Consider the following 19,146-nt stretch of genomic DNA (forward strand, 5'->3'; position numbering starts at 1 on the left):
CATCCAACAAGGATTCGGCAAGTTGGGGAGGATGTTGTGTTTGAAATGTATTTCCAGTGAGAAGGGGCAAGTCTTGGTTCAATGGATGCTAAGTTTGCAGCATCTATTTTAGTTTCCAAAAGGCCAATGATGTCAAGGTTGTTTTTTTGTGTCCATTCATGGACGGTTTTTTGTTTTTTGAGGCCATTGAGACCCCATATGTTCCAGCTTCCAACTATAAACATTTATTCAGAAAAATATGGTAATGGGGCTAATGGCCTTTGGCCTCTTTTTTCTTCTTCCCTCCCTTCTTTTTCCTCACTGTTTGTGGGGAAGGAGATGGGGAATGAAGCATATCAGGGGGTTCAGAGACAGGGGAGGTGCCAACCGAATTCTCCAAAGCAGCAGAGGAAGCTGCACTAACAGTTCTTAAAGAATCCATTTTACTTTCTAAACAAGTACTAGGATTAAGAAATTGAATATGGTGAGGATGAGGTTCTGGATATTCAGTACCTGAATCATGGCTGGAATCGCTTGCTTCCAGTGCTTGGGGATCATCTATAGGCAACTGGACTAAAGGCAGAGGTGGGGGCTGTGGTTGAAGTTGGGATGAAGATTGTGAATGTGTTACTGGGGGTATATTTGTGGACAGTGGTGGTAATGGGGAGGCAGGGTGTGGTATGTCTTGGATGGTTGTGGTAGTGTTGTGTAGTATGGTAGGGGATGTGGTAGGGGATGTAGTAGGCATGGCTGTGATTTGTGGTGAAGGTGCAATAGTAGTGGAGGATTTGCACGAGTGGCCAAATAATTTGCATTGCTCATAACGGGTTGGTTTCCATTCATAATCTACTGTCACTGTAATAGGATCTGCAAAGAGAGGGCAATCAATTGCAAAGCTGTGAACAAAAGGGAGGGATGCATCAATTTCAACACAGAGGCGTGCATATTCAAGTCTAGTGCAATTATATGTGAGTTCATCACATGATAATGGCCTGCCAACCATACTTGCTGCTAAACTCAATCCCTGTTTGGACCACAAAGGAAAGGGGAGACCATGAAGCCGAATCCACACTAGAAGGGTTGAAATTTTGCTTTTGTCAAAGTTGTATCGTGGGTGCCATTGTTGAAGAATAATGTTCTTCCCACCAAACATCCATGGCCCTTTGTCAAGGACAACATGCATCTCTTCTTCGGACTTAAATCGAAAGATCATGAAACCATTACCTGTAGTCATAACATTCTCAAGGCCACACTGTCGCCATACCCTAGAAGCAATGGCATTAACTGCATGATATGGCATTTTGAACCCTGGAAAAAAGCCAATCATACATCTTGTCCATTGTTCAGTGTTTTCCAATAGCATTTGTTCTGTAATCTTGAGGCACTGCCCCACTGGTTGTCTTGGAATAGGATCTAAAGTGAATCGGGTACTGGAGTCAGAAACTCTAACACGATCTGCCCATGAGGTTAGGCCAGCTTGGGACGTAGCCTTATTATGGGTTTTTTGTGGTTTCAAAGCTGGTTTGGTAGGCGGCTGAGATAGTGTAGGTGGGATAGTAGTAGTGGAAGGAATGGTTGGTGGCTGAGACATGGTGGCTGTGTAGGTTTTGTTTGCAGGGATAAAGGAGGCCGGTGAAAAAAAAGATGATGATTGTATGTTGGATTTTTAGTCGGTGAAAGTATAGTCCAGTAGTAAAGGAATAAGGGGAGGATGTGATCGGTGAAGAATAAGGTGAACGGTGATCAGAGGAGATAGTTTGGCCGGTGGGGTAGAGTTCCTTCTTCCAATCGCCTGTAGCAGCTTGCTCTCACCATTTTTCCCTCTCTAAACCCTAAACCCCTAAACCCTAAACCCTAAACTCCTAAACCCTAAACCCTAAACCCGAAACCCTAAACCCAAAACCCAAAACCCCAAACCCCAAACCCTAAAAACCTTAAACCCTAAACCCTAAACCCCAAAAACGTTAAACTCTAAACCGTAAACCCTAAACCCTAAAAACCCTAAACCCTCAACCCTTAACCTTAAACCCTAAAAACCGTAAAAACCCTAAACCCTAAACCCCAAACCCCAAAACCAAACCCCAAACCCCAAACCCCAAACCCTAAACCCAAAACCCAAAACCGAAACCCCAAACCCCAAACCCAAACCCCAACCCCAACCCCAAACCCGAAACCCGAACCTGAAACCCAAACCCGAAACCCTAAAACCCGAAACCCGAAACCCCGAAACCCCTAAACCCTAAACCCTAAACCCAAACCCCAAACCCCAAACCCCAAACCCTAAACCCCAAACCCCAAACCCCAAACCCTAAACCCTAAACCTTTTTTGGATAAATTTAAGTTGTATAGAAAAGGGAAAAATATACATAGATTCGAGGGGCATACCCCAAGATAGAAAAAGCTATCCAAAAGCAGAAAATGAAAATTTAACGAAAGGATGCCAGCATGCATCCACGAAAGAGAAAAAAATTACATGGAGAAAAAAACAAAGCCTGCATGGCTTCTACGTGAACAGGAAACTAAGCGGGAAAAATTACAAATCACGTAAGGATACCCTTTCTTTTATTGTTGTTAATTTCTCGGCCATTAGTATTCATGTGGCTGTGGGGGGCCGCATCATAGCAGGTTGCATGTCTTCGGCTTCTTGAAGTCCCCAGATGCTTTTGAGGTTGTTTGGGATTTTCCTTTAATCCTTCTCCATCAAGACTGATCGGATGGTTTCAATGATTTCCCCACTTAGAACCTGCGGAGTCTTGGAAGCTTGGTTGAAAATTCTGTTGTTTCTCTCATACCATACAAAGTAGACAGTTGAGGATAAGATTTGCCTTGCTAGGAGATGTGAGAACACCTTGTTGTCCCTCAAACTTGTTGCAGCCCAAAGAAGTAAACCATGCCAGGACATACTTGGCCAGTTTATGAGACTTTTTTCACTGAGAGTGTTCCACACCATGGCGGAGTAGCTACATTCAAAAAATAGGTGATCATGCGTTTCATCATGCAATCCACATAATGAACATGTGGCAGACGAGATGACCTGGAAAGAGAGTAGCCTATCCTTTGTATGCAAACGCCTCATTGATGCGATCCAAAGAATAAATGCATGCCGAGGGATATGATCTGGAAACCAGATGAGGTGGAAGCTGGAGTTGATAGGTCTTTTATCTCTTAGTAATTCCCATGCAGAGTCGATTGAAAACTTTCCTGAGTGAAGTCCCTTCCAGTTGCAAATGTCTGGTTGATGAGGCTGAGGGAAGAACTGGATAGAGTTCCAGATTAGCTGAAGTTCCGGTTGACCACCTGGAAATGTCCATCTGCCTTCTGAGATTATAGACGAAACCTTTGCATCACATGTTAAACCAGTTTTGGATAACTGACGGAATGGAAGAATGTCACAAATTCGTTTCCCATTTGGCAACCAGTAATCTAGCCAAAGAAAAGTTTGCAAACCATTTCCTATCTTTGGAGAAAATAGACCTCTGCACCAACTTCTGCTAAGGAGGATCTTCCGCCAAGACCAAGAAGCATTTGATGGGGCATTATAGAACCAGAAACAACGCCCTCTTAGCAGGACTGAGTGCACCTAAGAAACCCAAACCAATGTTTTTTCTGTAAGCAGTCGCCAGATGTGTTTTAAGATGGCAGCCTTGTTCCAAATTTTGATCTTCTTTATCCCCAAGCCCCCCTCCTTGAGAGGATAGCATAACGAATCCCACGCCACTTTTGCTCCTGAAGATGTAAGAGATGTACCCTTCCAGAGAAAGGCTGCTAAGGTGCTCTCAATTTTCCTTATAATTGAACAAGGAAGCATGAACATACTTGACCAATAAACTTGAATAGAGAACAGTGTGGATTTAATAAGTTGAAGCCGACCAGCATAGGAAAGGGAGGCTGCAGTCCAAAGCTTAATTCTGGTGATGATCCTTTCTAACAGTGGCATGCAGTGTTGATGAGTTAACCTGGAGCTAATCAATGGAACGCCAAGATATTTCACTGGGAGAGTCCCTGGCTTGAATCCAAAACAGTTTGTAATTGCAGCCTTAATATCCTGCTTGACCTCCGAAAGAAACACAAGACTTTTGGCATGGTTGATGGTTAAACCAGAGATATTTGAGAATGAGTCCAAAGCATTTCGAACACATTGAACTGAGATCAAGTCTGCACAGCAGAATATCATGAGGCCGTCTGCAAAACACATGTCGCGGGTGCGCGGCGTCGCGGCGAGTATTCCACTTTTTAAATCTAGGAAGTGTGTATGGTATCTATCTGGCAAATGTGGGGAGACAAGAAAATATTGTCTTTTGTTGGTAGAAAATGGAATGGGAGTCGCCACCTAGTATTTTGGTCACTAGGAACCCTAACTGGTCTCAGAGATTGGGTACGGGGACTGGTTGCGTAAAGGGAAGGTATTAGCACCCCAAGATACGCCCTACCTAAGGTAAGCTGCATTGTTTATTTGTCTGATAAAATTCAAGGTCTCGTTGTGTTTCCTAGTTGTTGGTCCATCTATGGTTCAAGAAAAGTCCTCCTCAATAAGGAGGTCCTTATCTTATCGGGTAAAACCTAACCGTTATAACGTCTATGTAAAAAAACCATATTTTTAATATCAGGAATACGTTTTACGTATAAATTCGTAATCCCAAATACTAAAAGAAGACAAAAAGATTTTTTTAGAATTTTTGAAATATTGGCCTAGTTCTCATGGCTTGAATAAACTGGTTATTAAAGCCAAAATGCATGTTAATACATATATTGTTTTGAAACTTCCTTTGTTGTATGAAAATATGATGTTATAATATATATATATATATATATATATATATATATATATATGTTGGAGAGACTAGGCCGTATGCATGAAAACAAAATATTTTTTTTATGTCTTGACGAAAACCGGGTATTTTAATACCGGATTTGTATCTTTACAGTATAAAAATACAAACCGATATTGATCAAAATACAGTAATAAAATTACAACAAAATCACATATTTTTTGAAATAATTTTCGAAGAAATTAATTAATTTTTCTATATATATATCTAGATATAAATAATACAAAACACAATATAATATACATAACATATAATATATAATTGGGCTGGGCTGGGCCGGCCCAACGAACTGGGCCGGACTCAGCCCCAAAATGTGTTGGGTCGATCCTGGCCCAACAAAAATCTGGTATTTCTCTTCTGGGCCAGACCCGACCCGGAAGGCAGAGCTGGGCCAGGATCAGCCTGGCCCAGCAACAAAACTAACTGGGCCAGAACGAGTCTGGCCCAGCACAAGAAACCAACGGGGGGAATTATTTTCCCCCCATCCTCCTGCATGCAGACCGAATGTTCTGCATGCAGAAGGAAACGCAAGTGGCGAAAATAAAATGAGGGGGGAAGGAAAGTTTACCTGGCGCGGAAGAGGCGGTGTGTTGCTGGTATGTCGGCGGTGCTGCGGTGGAGGCTGGTGGCTGCACTGGCGTGCACTAGTCCCGGCTGGAAGAAGAAGGAGCAGATTCCTGCAGAGGAGAAGGAAAGCTCTCGGCTGGAGCTGTTGGTGTGACTGAGGAAGGAGCTGCTACTCCGGTTGCTGCTAGGCGTCGCTGGAGGAAGGAGGACTGCTGTTGGCCGGTGAAGAAGCTGGAAGGCGGAGGCTTGCTCCTGTGGAGGCTGTCACTGCTGAGGAGATGATGGGGACGGCTCTGTGGTGGAGGAACTCGACTGCTGTTATGGGGTTCTCCAGGTGTGGCTGGCGGCTGGAAGAGAAATGGGGCTGTTGTGATTTGGCCGGGTAGGGAGGCCGATGGAAGGGAACAGCTGGGATGGAGAGGGACGTCACTGCTGTTGTTCAGCCGCTGCTGGGGCCGAATGGAAGAGAGACCTGGCGATGGAAAATGAGAGAGTGAGGGGATCCTGTTCTGTCAAAGAGAGGGGCGAGTGAAAGGGAGATGGGGGAATGCAGAGGAGGCTGCTCTGGTTTGGGAAAAGAAGCTGGAAATGAGGGCTGGTTGCAGGGAAAAAACGGGCAGGAAAAGCTTATTTTGTGCCAATTTTGAGCTCCCCTTTTGCTAACCCCATGAGCATGAAAATTGATCCTATTTATAGGGCCGGAAAGAGGGTAATCTTGTCTTCAATCAGAAAAACATCCCAGCCCTTGATTCGACTTGAGTGATTCAAACCGTTGGTTCAAAGTGTGCACCTCGAACTGCCAAATTTGCAGACTGCCCGAGGTGCACAATTTGGGCCAAAAAACGGAGCCGTTCCAAACCTTTTTGACCCGACCGGACCACTCCCCAGGATAAATGGGTTCCAGGTGGACATGTTGGTGCATGCTTTGTCGGATTTGGGGGCCAAACGAGGCAGAAAACACGCCTGGAAGTCGGCCACTCGGGCAGCTCGGTGGGGAAGAAAATGAACAGTACCGGGCGACGCGTCGCCTGGTTCCTGCCCCTTCTTCTTTTTTTTTTTTTTTAAACATGCAAAACGGTGCCGTTTTGATAAAAATAGGGATTTTTTGCCAATTTTCAATTTAGTCCTCCGACTTTCAATTTCGTTCAATATTATTCCCTAATTGACCCTAAAACTTCTGATTTGATGCAATTTAGTCCCGGCATAACTTCATCTTCGGCCCCAGAGTTACGCGCCTTTTGCAATATGGTCCTTGGTCTCGGATTTATGCAATTTCATCCCTAATTGACCATTAAACTTTCAATTTCTTCAATTAGGCCCCTGAACCGAATAATTACAGCCCCTCCATTTACGCGCCTCTTCCAATTTGGTCCCTGGTTTCGGATTTTCTCAATTAAGTCCCCAATTGGCCCTTAAACTTCAATATTTATGCAATTAAGCCCCTGATTTGACCTAATAAATTTCTAAAAATTATAATTTGGCCCCAGAACTTTAATTTCTTCCAATTAAAGCCTAAATTAACTTAAAACTCAATTTTCCTTGCAATCAAAACCTCTACAAATTCAAATAAACCTTCAATAAAATCCAATTGAGTCCATAAACATCCAATTTTGGGCTTTTCTCCTCAAATTTCAAATTTTCCTTCTCAACAGGGCTCTCCTCCCTCAAGAATATACTGTCAAAAATCCAATCTTTGTATTTTTAACCTCATTGACCAATTTTCCAACCATTTTCTGAGCGTTTCTGCCTCCTGTTATTTTTCTAACCTCCTTTGGCTATATATTTTTATATATATTTTGTGGGGACCCAAAAATGGGTTACAACAACACAGATGGGTGATTCTGTTCGACTTGTACCTCCAGTGAAACTGGAACCCCGGGGCCAGAGAAGCCTCTTTGAGAATACCCCCTAGACCTTCCATGGCGAGAACAAATAAATAAGGAGATGTGGGTCCCCCTGCCTTATGCCTCTACTGGACTTGAAGAACACGTAGGACTCACCATTTAGGCCAACAGAGAAATGAGCCGTGGATATACATGTATATATCCAGTTAACCATGCACTCTGGCATACATATGGCTCTGAGACCCTTCAGGATATACTCCCAGCTAACCATGTCAAAAGCTTTCCTGAGATCCACTTTAAGGGCACATTTGGGTGGTCCATTGTCCAGATGATAGTTGTGCATTATTTCTTGGGTGAGAAGAATATTATCTGAAATCTGTCTACCTGGAACAAAAGCAGATTGGGAGTGGTTTATCACGTCCGGGAGTATAGTTTTCAGCCTAGCCGCCAAGACTTTTGAAATGCATTTATAAATGACATTGCGGCAAGAGATAGGCCTAAAATCATCCATGCAGGAAGGGTTTTCAACTTTCGGCACCAATGCAATCCTAGTTGCATTTATGCATTTATACAGCGTTTGAAGAAAGTTGATGTGAAACCATCTGGGCCAGGGGCTTTGCTGTCCGAAATGGAGAATAAAGGTCCAGAAACTCACTTCTATCTGCCCAGAAATTTAAGAACTTGAAGGGAGATGGGGGACGTGGCTCAGGAGTGCTAAATTCCAGGATCATTGAACTGTGATCTGAATAATCCCTTGGAAGGAAAATTGAGTGAGTTGTTGGCCAAGTGGAGAGAAAATATTGGTTACTGAATATCCAATCCAGTTTCTTCATGATGGCATTGACTCCTTGCTGACCATTGTGCCACGTAAAATTCATTCGTGTGTAAGGTATCTGAACCAACTCCGAATCTTGGATGCAGTTACCAAACGCATCTTGGTGACCATACCAGCAAGTATCACCCCCTATCCTATTACTGGACCTGAGGATAGCATTGAAGTCTCCCAAAATGATCCAGGGGGAGGAGGAAAACAGAGGTGCTTGATGTTTCATATAAGTCCACAGCAATTCTCGTCCAGCAGGAGTATTAAGACCATATACAAAAGTAACCCTGAAAGCAGTATTTGTGGCAAGTGTGGTTACATCACATGTCACCCATTGATCTGAGCTGTGTAGACAAGAAATGCAAAAAATAGCCGGGTCCCAACCCACCATCACCCGACAGCTAGGGGAGGAATTAACATTTGAAAGGAAATTCCAAGCAGGTAGCTGTAACTTTGTGACAACAGCCTCCATGTTTACTGATACAACCTTAGTTTCCAGCAGGCCAATGATACCCAGCCTATGATGTATTGTCCAATCTCGTATAATTTTTTGTTTTTGAGGGCTGTTAAGACCCCATATATTCCAACAACCTACTTTATACATAAATAAATGAAATAAAGAAACAGAGCATAGTTATATAATAGTAAAAGGCCCTAAGGCCTTTCGCTGCTTCTTCCCCTTTTTTTTCTTAGATTTTGGTGAGGATGGGAGAGTGATACCTTGATGGAGAGATGAAATATCGAGGAGGGTGCCAGTGGCAGAGGTGGAGGACTCACTGCCACTTTCTATAGATGCCATTTTGCTCTCCACACAATTAGCAAATCCAGTGATGAGGTGTTGACTTTCCTCTACAGAAAGAGGATCACATGCGGAGTCTTGGTCTGAACCGCCATCCACCTCCTCAGGTATAAACTCTAGTACAGGTCCTTGGCGTAGAGTTGTGCTAACTTGCGGCTGAGTTTGCTTATGGGAAGGTATAGTACTTCTACTACTTTGTAGTGATAGTAGAGGGGGCTGCATGACTTGTGCTTCTGGCAAACCTTGATGCAAGCTGGATTCAGTAGCTCTTGAGGGTGCAACTCCTTCTGGCTCTATGATAGGTGGAGGTAGAGAAATGATCGGCTTATCGTGTGGGATGGTTGAAGGATGTGGTTGCACCGCCAATGATTGAGATACAACTTGAGTACTTGTTGAAGGATCGGTAGGAGAAATGGCTTTATGCTGGGCAGCTGGTTGCAAGTGAGTAGGCATCGCTGAAGATGCTTTGTCTTTGTCTGCTGTAATGGGAGCAATGGCTTTGCGTGGGGCCGCTGGTTGCATTTGAGCAGGCATAACTGAATCTTTGCCTTTATCCGATGCAGTGGGTGGTAGTTTGGAGCAAGAATGACCGAATACCTTACATTTGTCACAGCTTGGAGGCTTCCATTCATACTCCACAGTAACAGTAATTGGTGCAGTGGAAAGGGGACTCTCAATCTCAAAACTGTGGATGAAAGGCAAAGTAGCGTCAACTTCAACACACAGTCTGGCATACTCTAGGCGAGTACAACTATAGGTAAGTTCATCACAGGATAGTGGCCGGCCAACCATGCTTGCTGCCAAACTGAGTCCCTGCTTGGACCATAAAGGGAAGGGCAACCCATGAAGTCTAACCCATACTGGAAGGGTGGCAATCTTGTTTTTATCGAAATGAAACCGTGGGTGCCATTGTTGGAGGATGATATTTTTACCTCCAAACATCCATGGCCCCTTCTCAAGAACAGCTTGCATCTTTTCTTCAGTGGTGAAACGGAATATCATAAATCCATTAGCAGTTGTCATAACATTCTCTAGTCCATATTGACGCCACGCCCTGGAGGCAATTGAATTAACAACATGGAATGGCATTCGGAATCCTGGGAAGAAGCCTATCATGCAACGGTTCCATTGGTCATAATTTTCCAAAAGGATTTCTTCTGTGACTTTGAGGCTGTGACCGATTGGTTGTCGGGGAAGGTGCTCTAGGGTGAATCTAGTACTAGAGTCAGAGACTCTAACTTTGTCAGCCCATGAGTTTTGAGTGGCAGCCGGTTGAGGTTTGTGAACATGAGGCTTAGATTTCAGCATGATTTGATGTGGGAAGTAAGGTGTTTTATGGATCTGAGTAATGAAAGGAGGCGAGACTAGGTATTGTTGGAGGGTAGTGGGGACGGTGTATATTAGTTTTCAAGCACGAGGATAAGAATCTGTTCGGTCAAAATATAGAAGAGATGTTGGGGAAGAAGGTGGTGGGTGTTGTAACCCATTTTTGGATCCCCACAAAAATAAAAAAAAATAAAAAGAAAAAACCACAATAGTGTAGTTCCTCCCATGTGCATGCCGCTGCCTGAGACCCTCAGGAGTGGGGAGCAGCGTAGGCTGCCCTGGCTTGGTGTCCCCTGCTCCCCATGCGCACGCTGCTGCCCCGCTCCACTTGTGCCTATGAATACCGCTCACAATTAATTTACCAGGGAGAGTTTTTTTGAAAAGGGGAGAGAGGGCTGGAAAACTAAAGGAGGGGGAAAGTTTTGAACGAAAGGGATGGCAGTTAAAGGAGGAAAACAGAGGGGAAGAGAAGAACGGTAACCTCTCTCTCTGCTCTCTCCCTCCACCGTTTGGAAGCACACCGCCACCTTCCTGACCACCGTGAGGCATCGTCGGCTTCCTCCCAACACCACCAGATTCTCCTCCACGATCCAGCAGCTTCTCTTAAGACCAGCCTTCCCCGAACTCCACAGCAGCAGCAACCATTTTCTTCTCAGCAGAGCCAAGACGGGAAGCACGGGGAAGAAGACCAGAGACCAAATGGATGAGGAAGAATACAACAGGGACGAGCAGAAGGAGAGAAGATAAACAGAAGAAACCACAGAAGGACCAGCCAGCAGCCGCATCGCCATCGTCAGCTCATCATCTCCTTCAGCCCAGCAGCCACACCAGGAGGAAGAGCAGCCGCAGCAACGCCAGGAGGAAGAGCAGCTAGCAGCACCACCTGTGCTGAACCATGGCAAGCCACTCGCCCAGCTGTAACCTCCTCCGCAGCCATATCCTTCCTCAGCTTCAGTAGCAGAACCAGCCGAAGCTGCACCTTGTCTCAGCCGCAGTAGCCGAATCAGCAGAAGCCCTCCTTCCCTTCCAGCAACACGAGAACAGAGTGAGTTTTTCTCCTTCATCCTTTCGTTACTATGAGAAAGGAAAACAGAATGGAGGAGAGGGAGAGAAGAGAAACGGAAGCAAAACAAAGACGCAAGATAGCAGAAGGCGAACGCAGACAGTGAGGACTGAAGAAATTAAACTGGTTTCGCCAGCAGACCAGGAGCAGGTATTAGGCAAAGCAGCAACCAACAGGAAAACGGAGAAAGAGCAAGAGAATACAGAGGGAAGAACATCCATTCCGCAGCGCCATCGTCAGCTCACCATTTCCTTCGGTCCAGCAGCACCAGGAGAAGAGCAGCAGCAGCAACACCAGGAGTCGCACCAGCGCTGCCAACGACCTCATCATCTCCTCCATCCCAGCAGCAGCAGCACCACCAGGAGGAAAGGCAGCCGCAGCAACACCAGAGAGGAGGAAGAGCAGTGGCAGCAACACCACCAACCGCACCAGCTCATCATTCCTTCATCCCAACAGCCACACCAGAGGAGGAAGAGCAGTCGCAACAACAACACCAACCGCACCAGCTCATCATCTCTTTCGGGCTTTGCTTTCATTTTTTTACATATAACACTTGCAGAACAGAGGAGAAGAAAGAGCAGAAAACCGAGGAGAGAGAGTGACAAAGACGTAGAGGAAAGGAAAAAACAGGGAAACCGACGCCAACATAGGACAGGAGGGAAAGACTGGGAACGGACGAACGCAGACAGCTTCTTCATCTCCAGGTTTGTTCTCTTCATCTTGTGTGCGCAGTGGTTTTCTTTGCATTTACACTGTTCAAGTGAGTTTTAATTCACTTGAACAGTAACAGGTTCTCTTTGCCTGCATTTCACCGCACTGTTCAAGTGAATTAATTCACTTGAACAGTTAATCCGCCTACTTTGATTGAACTGTAACCTCCCGCACTGTGTAATTTTTTGCTTTGTGTTTGCACTGTTCAATGAAATTTAATTCACTTGAACAGTAACGTGGTCTTTTGCATGCAGTTTGCTTTGTTAATATGTGAAAACGGGTTACTGTGCATGTGCACAGTAACTGGAAAATTAATTAACGTGTTACTGTGTAGAGGAACAGTAACACGGTTACTGTACAGTGAACAGTAACCAGTCATGTGGTTTGGGCTGGGCTGAGTCCAGCCCTGTAGAAAGTAGGCCCATTTTATTTTTGGGCTGATTTCGGCCCATTTTCCTTTTGGGCCGGGTTTGGCCCATTCAAAAAGTTTTCTTCAAAGATGTATTTAAAAAATCTGTGATTTTCTGCAAGGTTGTATTTTTGTACTATAAAGATACAAGTCCGGTATGAAAATACCCGATTTTAGTCGAGACATCAAAAAAAAATATAAAATGAAAAAATGTTTTGTTTTCCTTGCATACGGCCAATACCCTAACATTGTTTTTATGTTTTTTTTTATATAAAAAACAAATATTTGAAGCTTTGAAAATGTGTTTTCGCATGAATTTCTTAAACACAACAAAAATCATTTTTCTTGCATTTCTGGATTTTACAACATGTTTGTAAAACTCCAAAGGGTATTGGCCAATATTCCAAAAAATATAAAAATCTTATTTTGGGGGAATTCATCTATTATTCACCGCTAATGTTTGGATAAAGAAATCCTTAAAGGACGAATATCCAAAATATTATTGGGAATAATTTGTTATTATTCACTGTTAATATTTGGATAAAGAAACCCGGAGTGGTAAATATCCAAAATAATTTTCTAGGAATAATAAATCCGCACAAATCCATTGAAAGAAGCCTTGATTATAATCGAGGACATTTCAATTTTTTTTTACTCCACGGTTTACGAGACGAAAAAATAGGTTTTTAAAGCACCCTAGATTTCGTTCATCAGAGCAGACTTATCCTAGGAAACTGATGGGATTAGAGAACATCAACACCATAACATTTATAAGGCAAATCAAACACCAAGCAGCTTACCTTAGGTAAGGCGTACTAGGGGTGCTAAAACCTTCCCTTTACGCAACCAGTCCCTTGCCTTAGAATCTCTGAAAGACCAGTTAGGTTTCCTAGTGACCATAATACTAGGTGGCGACTCCCTTTTTCACAACAGAAAGACCCCAATATCAATCCCCGCTACAGAGGAAGTGTCGCCGCGACGTCGAGCTCTCGGGAGGGTGCGACAGTGGGTATGCAAAAGAAGATGGTAATCAATGGTGGTCAGTACAGGATCTGCAAGTCTTCTTCCTCCAAGTCGCCAAAGGCAGCTGCGCTCTCTCCATTTTTTTATTTTTTTTCCCTCCCTAAACCCTAAACCCTAAAAACCCCAAACCCCAAACCCTAAACCCTAAACCCTAAAAACCCTAAACCCTAAACCCTAAAAACCCTAAAAATGCTAAACCCTAAACCCTAAACCCTAAATCCTAAACCCTAAACCCTAAAAACCCTAAACCCTCAACCCTTAACCTTAAACCCTAAAAACCGTAAAAACCCTAAACCCTAAACCCTATACCCTAAACCCTAAAAACCATAAACCCTATACCCTAAACCCTAAACCCTAAAACCCTAAAAACCCTAAACCCTAAACCCTAAAACCCAAACCCTAAAACCCAAAAAACCCTAAACCCTAAACCCTAAAAACCCTAAACCCTATACCATATACCCTAAACCCTAAACCCTAACAACCCTAAACCCTAAACCCTAAACCCTAAATCATAAACCCCAACCCCAACCCCAAACCCAAACCCAAACCCTAAACCCTAAACCCCAAACCCCAAACCCCAAACCCCCAAACCCTAAACCCTAAACTTTTTTTTTTGGAATAAAGTTAAGTTGTATTGATCCAAAAAAGTACATGACACGAAAGGCATACCCCAAGTATTACAAAGGACCTAGAAGGTCAACAAAAAGGAAACAAGCTTGTACATCGAAAGAAAACATACAAAGCAGCATAAACCGTTCAGGCGGTTGATATAGAAATAATCTAAACTCAGGTAATATCACCGCTCAACTGGAAGGTAAAAAAGATGGTGTCACTCGATGAGTCGCTGCCCGAGTTTTTATCTCGGGGATATCCTTCTTCTTTTTCCTCCTGGTAACAAGTGTAAATCCAGTGTCATCACATCCAACAGATTGTGCAGCAAGTAGAGATTCTGGAGGACGTGCTCGAGATGGTGTCATCTTAGGTAAATCTGTGGTAGGTACCCTAGATGAAAAACTGGTTTCAGAAGAAGATGGCAAAGACATTTGCTTACTAGTAGTGCACACAGGCAATTCTAGTGGCGATGTCCTAACATGGTCGTTTGTGGACAGTGGAGGAGTTATCGATTTAACATCACCAAGATTAGATGGCTTCAGCTGACTCTCAGCTGAGGAATCAGAGGCTGACTCATCTGAGGAATCTGTATCTATCTCAGCTGAGGAATCTGAGTCTTCAGAGGACATCTCATCTGTGTTTGTGGCAGGGGAGGTAATGGCATTACCTTTACCCTGATGACTTGGAGAGACATCACCGTTAACCTGCTTATCACCTGTGTCTGTGGCAGGTGAGGCATTACCTTTATCCTGATGACTAGGAGAGGCATCACTGTTAACCTGCTTATCAGCTGAAGGTTGACATGAGTGACCAAAAATGTGGCACTTTTCACATCTCTTCGGCTTCTATTCATAGTTCACATGAACTTCTCTGATAGTAGTGGAGAACTCAAGTTCGATGCATCTACCTCCACACACAACCGCGCGTAATCTAAGCGCTTACATCCAAGTGTCAACTCATCACAAGAGAGTGGTTGGCCCACCATACTGGCTACCTCACTTAAACCCTTCTTTGTCCATAAAGGAAAAGGTAGATCGTATATCTGAATCCATACTGGAAGTTTGGTGTTCTTGTTCATGTCGAAGACAAACCCAGAATGCCATTTCTGAAGAATAATAGCTTTCCCACCAAACATCCAAGGACCATTTTCAATGACCTTTTGTAGCTCATCTTCTATTTTGAAACGAAACATTGTAAATCCATTGGCCAAGGATGTCACATCCTCAAGGCCAAACCTCTTCCATATCCTGTGAGCAATTGAATTCATAGCAGAATAAGGAAGCTTAAAACCAGGAAAAAAACCTACTAGGCAACGATGCCATACCGCAGAAGACTTCTCCCATAATCCCTTAGTCATTTAGAGACGAGAGCCAACCGGCTTCCGAGGGATGGGGTCAAGAGTGCATCGAGTGTGAGAGTCGATAACTCTTATCTTATCAGCCCAAAAACTCGAGGGGGGAGTGGGTCGGGTAGAGGTTGGGGAGGCTGTGTTTTGGTGTTGGTTTGTGGGATGTTTAGTGGTTGAGGGGGTGGTGTTGGCTTTGGGTGTTTGGGTTTTCGGATTGGAAGTCATGGCAGATTCTGGCATAGCTTCAAACAACAATTATTTACCAACAATTCAAACAATAACAAATCCCAACATATCAAAGGTAACCACACATGTTATGCAGAACATATACAAAAACCAGCACAAGTTAACGGTTGGATCTCCACTGATCTCCAATATACCGAAACTGACCTGATATTGACGACCTTCTGTTAAACATGTAGAAAAAGTTGCCGGAGGATTTATTTGTAATCTCCACCGTTCAGACTGTGTATCACAACCAGGTGCATTATATATCCAAAAATAAGCTTGATCCAACGGTAGATAAAAGAGAATAGGCCGGCAGCTCTGACTGTTACGAGAGGGATTTTTCCAGAACTCTTCAAATGGATAGATTTCACAGGAGGAATCAAATATGGACGATCCCTCTGGTCAAAATGTAGGCAACATAGAGGCGCACAACATACCAAACAATAGGGTTGATCCAACGGTAGAACAAGGAGAAATCGGCCGGCGACTCCGACAGATCTAGGGGGTTTCCAGAAAATTTCAAACGGTCAGATTTCTTAAACGGCGGCAACTTTGGACGATCCCTCCGGTCAGAATGTAGACAATAGTGAGGTGCACAACATAACCAAATCTTGGCCTGATCCAACGATGGTCGCCGGAGATATGGCTGTCGAAGCACCGCCCCTTTGTATCTTTCCTCTCTAACCTCTCTCTAGCTTCTCTCTCTAGAAGAACACAAATGACCCTCCCTCTCTAAACCCTAAACCCTAGAAATTTTATGGTAAGCGGAGATAATTCTTATGATTTTTTTTTTATCCGAGTAACTTGCTACAAGTTACTAACACCTTCAAATTTTCAATAAAAATTATTATGTTGAGATCCAATAGCTCGAACTCGGTAAGAGCGCCCTAGCCTAGCGCTAGAGAGATTGGTGGTTCGATTCCACCTGGATCTGTAACTTTTTGTATTTTTGTTTTCTTATAAAAATAGATATTCAGTACTTCTTTGTTATTCTTTAATAAAAATAAATATTTGACAAAAAAGAAAAACTATTGATTTGTTTACTATCTATTTGTTTTAGTACTTTTAGGATTCCACTACTAATTATTTTAAAAGGATAACGTGTTGATGTTTTGACTTTTATTCTGTTAGAGGGAATGGGGGTTTGATTTTTAGAAAAAAAATAATTCATTTGAATGAATAATTTGTTACTAGCTCTTTTTTATATTTTTATTTTATTTTACAAGTATCTTTAATAATTTTCCTTCATAAATCAACATTTTGAGTACAAATCTTCTATAAAAAAAAAAGTCACTATGTGGTCTTATTTTTAGATCAGTTTTCATTGAAATTGCTTATGGGCCGGAGACATTCTTCATTGTCATTAAGGCTCTATCTTGGCCCTTCTTTTCTTTGACTCATGAGTGCATAAAAAGGGGCCAATGGTCCACAAACTAAAGATACAACATGAATCCTAGAGATGGGAGCCCCAAAATGTAGTAGATAGAGTCTTTGCGTCAAACCACCAAAGCCGCTGGACCTCTTAGGTTGTTTATGCAAACCAATTTTAAGAAGATGGTTTGAGATGGGCTGCTCAATTTGGGTGGGCTTCGATGCTTGGTTTAGTTCGCACAACCATGGTCAGTTGCCAACCACTCAGTGTCACTTTTTCATTGCAATTTTGTAGGAATGCAACCAGGGAGTTCGATTCCTTTGCCTTTGAATTCCTTTTTTGCCATTTGTATAGTCTCTTGCAATTTTATTGGATTGAAACCAGGTTTTTCAATTATTTTTCCTTTGGTCTTTTTGTTTTGATTTGCAATCATCACTTTTCTGCATCTAATGTCTTTTTTTAGCCATGTTATTTGGTGAGGAGTGGGTGCTGGCATTATTTCTTCTTTTCCTTTGCTAGTATTCCTTATAAGATGTGTGAGAGAGAGAATAGGGCCCCATTTCTTTAAGCTCTACTAGGAATTTGTGCATGATTTTTTTCTCTTCAGTTTCAATACTGGGTGTTTGGTTGCTTATGTTTTCTGCTATTTGGCCTTCTTGTTTTGCCTTTGGTGGACTATTGGATTGTGCACTTTTAGGTGTTTTATGTTTTAGTCTTTCTTTTAGAGGAGGAAATGTTTGCATCCTTTTTTAGGGTTTTTTTTGTTTTTTGTTCTAAAGTGTTATGCTCTATCTTTTTATAAATTGGAAAAAAAAAAAAAAAAAGGTAGGTTGTCTCTGCTTTTATTGTTGTTTGTAAGATTATAGTTATTTGTTTATGCAGAAGGCAATGATGTGTAGAGGGAGGAAGGGAGTTGCCTTAAAAGATTGAAGGGAAAAAGGTAGCTTTATTTTTTTTCTCTGCCTCTCAAGACAATCTTTTCTTCTGATCATGACAGTTTTGTTGCTTTAACTAATTTGGTTGAGGTTAGCATTATTCGAAGACATAAGTGTTGTGTTATGCGTTGTCCAAATTATCTCTCTTCAATTGTGCTAGAAACTTATCTCTCATCGCCTGTTATCTTGCATATCAATAGAGGAGAAACAATTCGAAAATAAGATGGGAGTTAGAACTATGCTTGATAATGACTTTTTTTTAGGTTCTTTATATGATTGGATGTTAGCACACGTCCTTCAAATTGGAGTTTAGCAGTCCATGGATGAATACATCACATTAGGATTCAAATTGGAGTTTAGTAGGAGAAAACTTGAGCTCTTTACCTTACCCCAATAGTTGGCAGCAGAAAATAGAGTGATCAATTGACCTTGGACAAACAGTTCAAACCCATCCATGACGCATTCATGTGCCTTAATAACTAGCTGTAACTTATTTTTCTTACAGAAGTCGGTAACGTGATCAGGCTATAATGACATTAAATGATACACAAGCATAAGAGTGGAAAAGCTAACTGCCATTGACTAAATAAATCCTTGTAGAAGTTTTGTTTATGTTTCTCCCTTGCAAGACAGTAAGAGGTTTGGTTCTCTCTTATCAAGGATAGATTCCTTCCTTGTCCGAGTTCCAGTCATTTTGAATAAGGGTTTAACAATTGTGCTTAGATAAGTTGACAAATTCCGGTATTGAATGTCGATCTTCTATTAATAAATAAAGTTTGGTATGTCGTTTGTTTCCTCATTGATTTGTAGAGGCTTAATCTCATTTATGAGCATGGTAACTATGCTTACAGATTCTTGTAAATATAGTTCAAGTTCGGGAATTTCAAAGATTTAGATTGTAAATGTAGTTCTAGATTTTGGTTTCGATCTTTCATCCAGCAACTTGTTCCCTCATTGATTTGTGGAGGCTTAATCTCATTTATGGACATGGTAGTTGTGCTAAAAGTTCTTTTAAATGTAGTTAAGTTTGAGAATTTCGAAGATTTAAATTGTTCTTCAAAATCAATGAAAGAATCAATTAATACTTGGAATTTTAGTTTCCACCATTTTTCTTGTCAATTTTTTTTTAAACTACGAGATTCAATTTATTTTATTGTTATTTTTTCTATAATTATAATTTGAAAACTTGACATTTGATGAAGGATATGACTAACGGATGTCATTAAATCACAAGTTAAATGTAATTTAATATTTCAAATCAATATCTAAATTTTTATT

At 42.3% G+C, this 19,146-nt stretch overlaps 2 protein-coding genes across 2 annotated transcripts; one reads left to right on the plus strand and one right to left on the minus strand.

Moving 5' to 3' along the window:
- Positions 1-2,665: 2,665 nt before the first annotated feature.
- LOC127905206 (uncharacterized) lies at positions 2,666-4,174 on the minus strand. The gene is made up of 2 exons (XM_052452252.1): positions 3,796-4,174; positions 2,666-3,402 (listed from the first exon to the last, which is right to left on the minus strand). The coding sequence occupies exons 1-2, from the start codon at positions 4,172-4,174 to the stop codon at positions 2,666-2,668; spliced, it is 1,116 nt and encodes a 371-aa protein (XP_052308212.1).
- A 6,888-nt stretch (positions 4,175-11,062) lies between these two features.
- Positions 11,063-17,935, plus strand: LOC127905207 (uncharacterized). Its single transcript, XM_052452253.1, has 3 exons — positions 11,063-11,084; positions 11,157-11,934; positions 17,816-17,935. The coding sequence occupies exons 1-3, from the start codon at positions 11,063-11,065 to the stop codon at positions 17,823-17,825; spliced, it is 810 nt and encodes a 269-aa protein (XP_052308213.1). The 3' UTR covers positions 17,826-17,935.
- The last annotated feature ends 1,211 nt before the right edge of the window (positions 17,936-19,146 follow it).

This window comes from Populus trichocarpa, chromosome 4 (genome assembly GCF_000002775.5).
Source record: "Populus trichocarpa isolate Nisqually-1 chromosome 4, P.trichocarpa_v4.1, whole genome shotgun sequence".
Lineage (NCBI taxonomy): Eukaryota > Viridiplantae > Streptophyta > Magnoliopsida > Malpighiales > Salicaceae > Populus > Populus trichocarpa.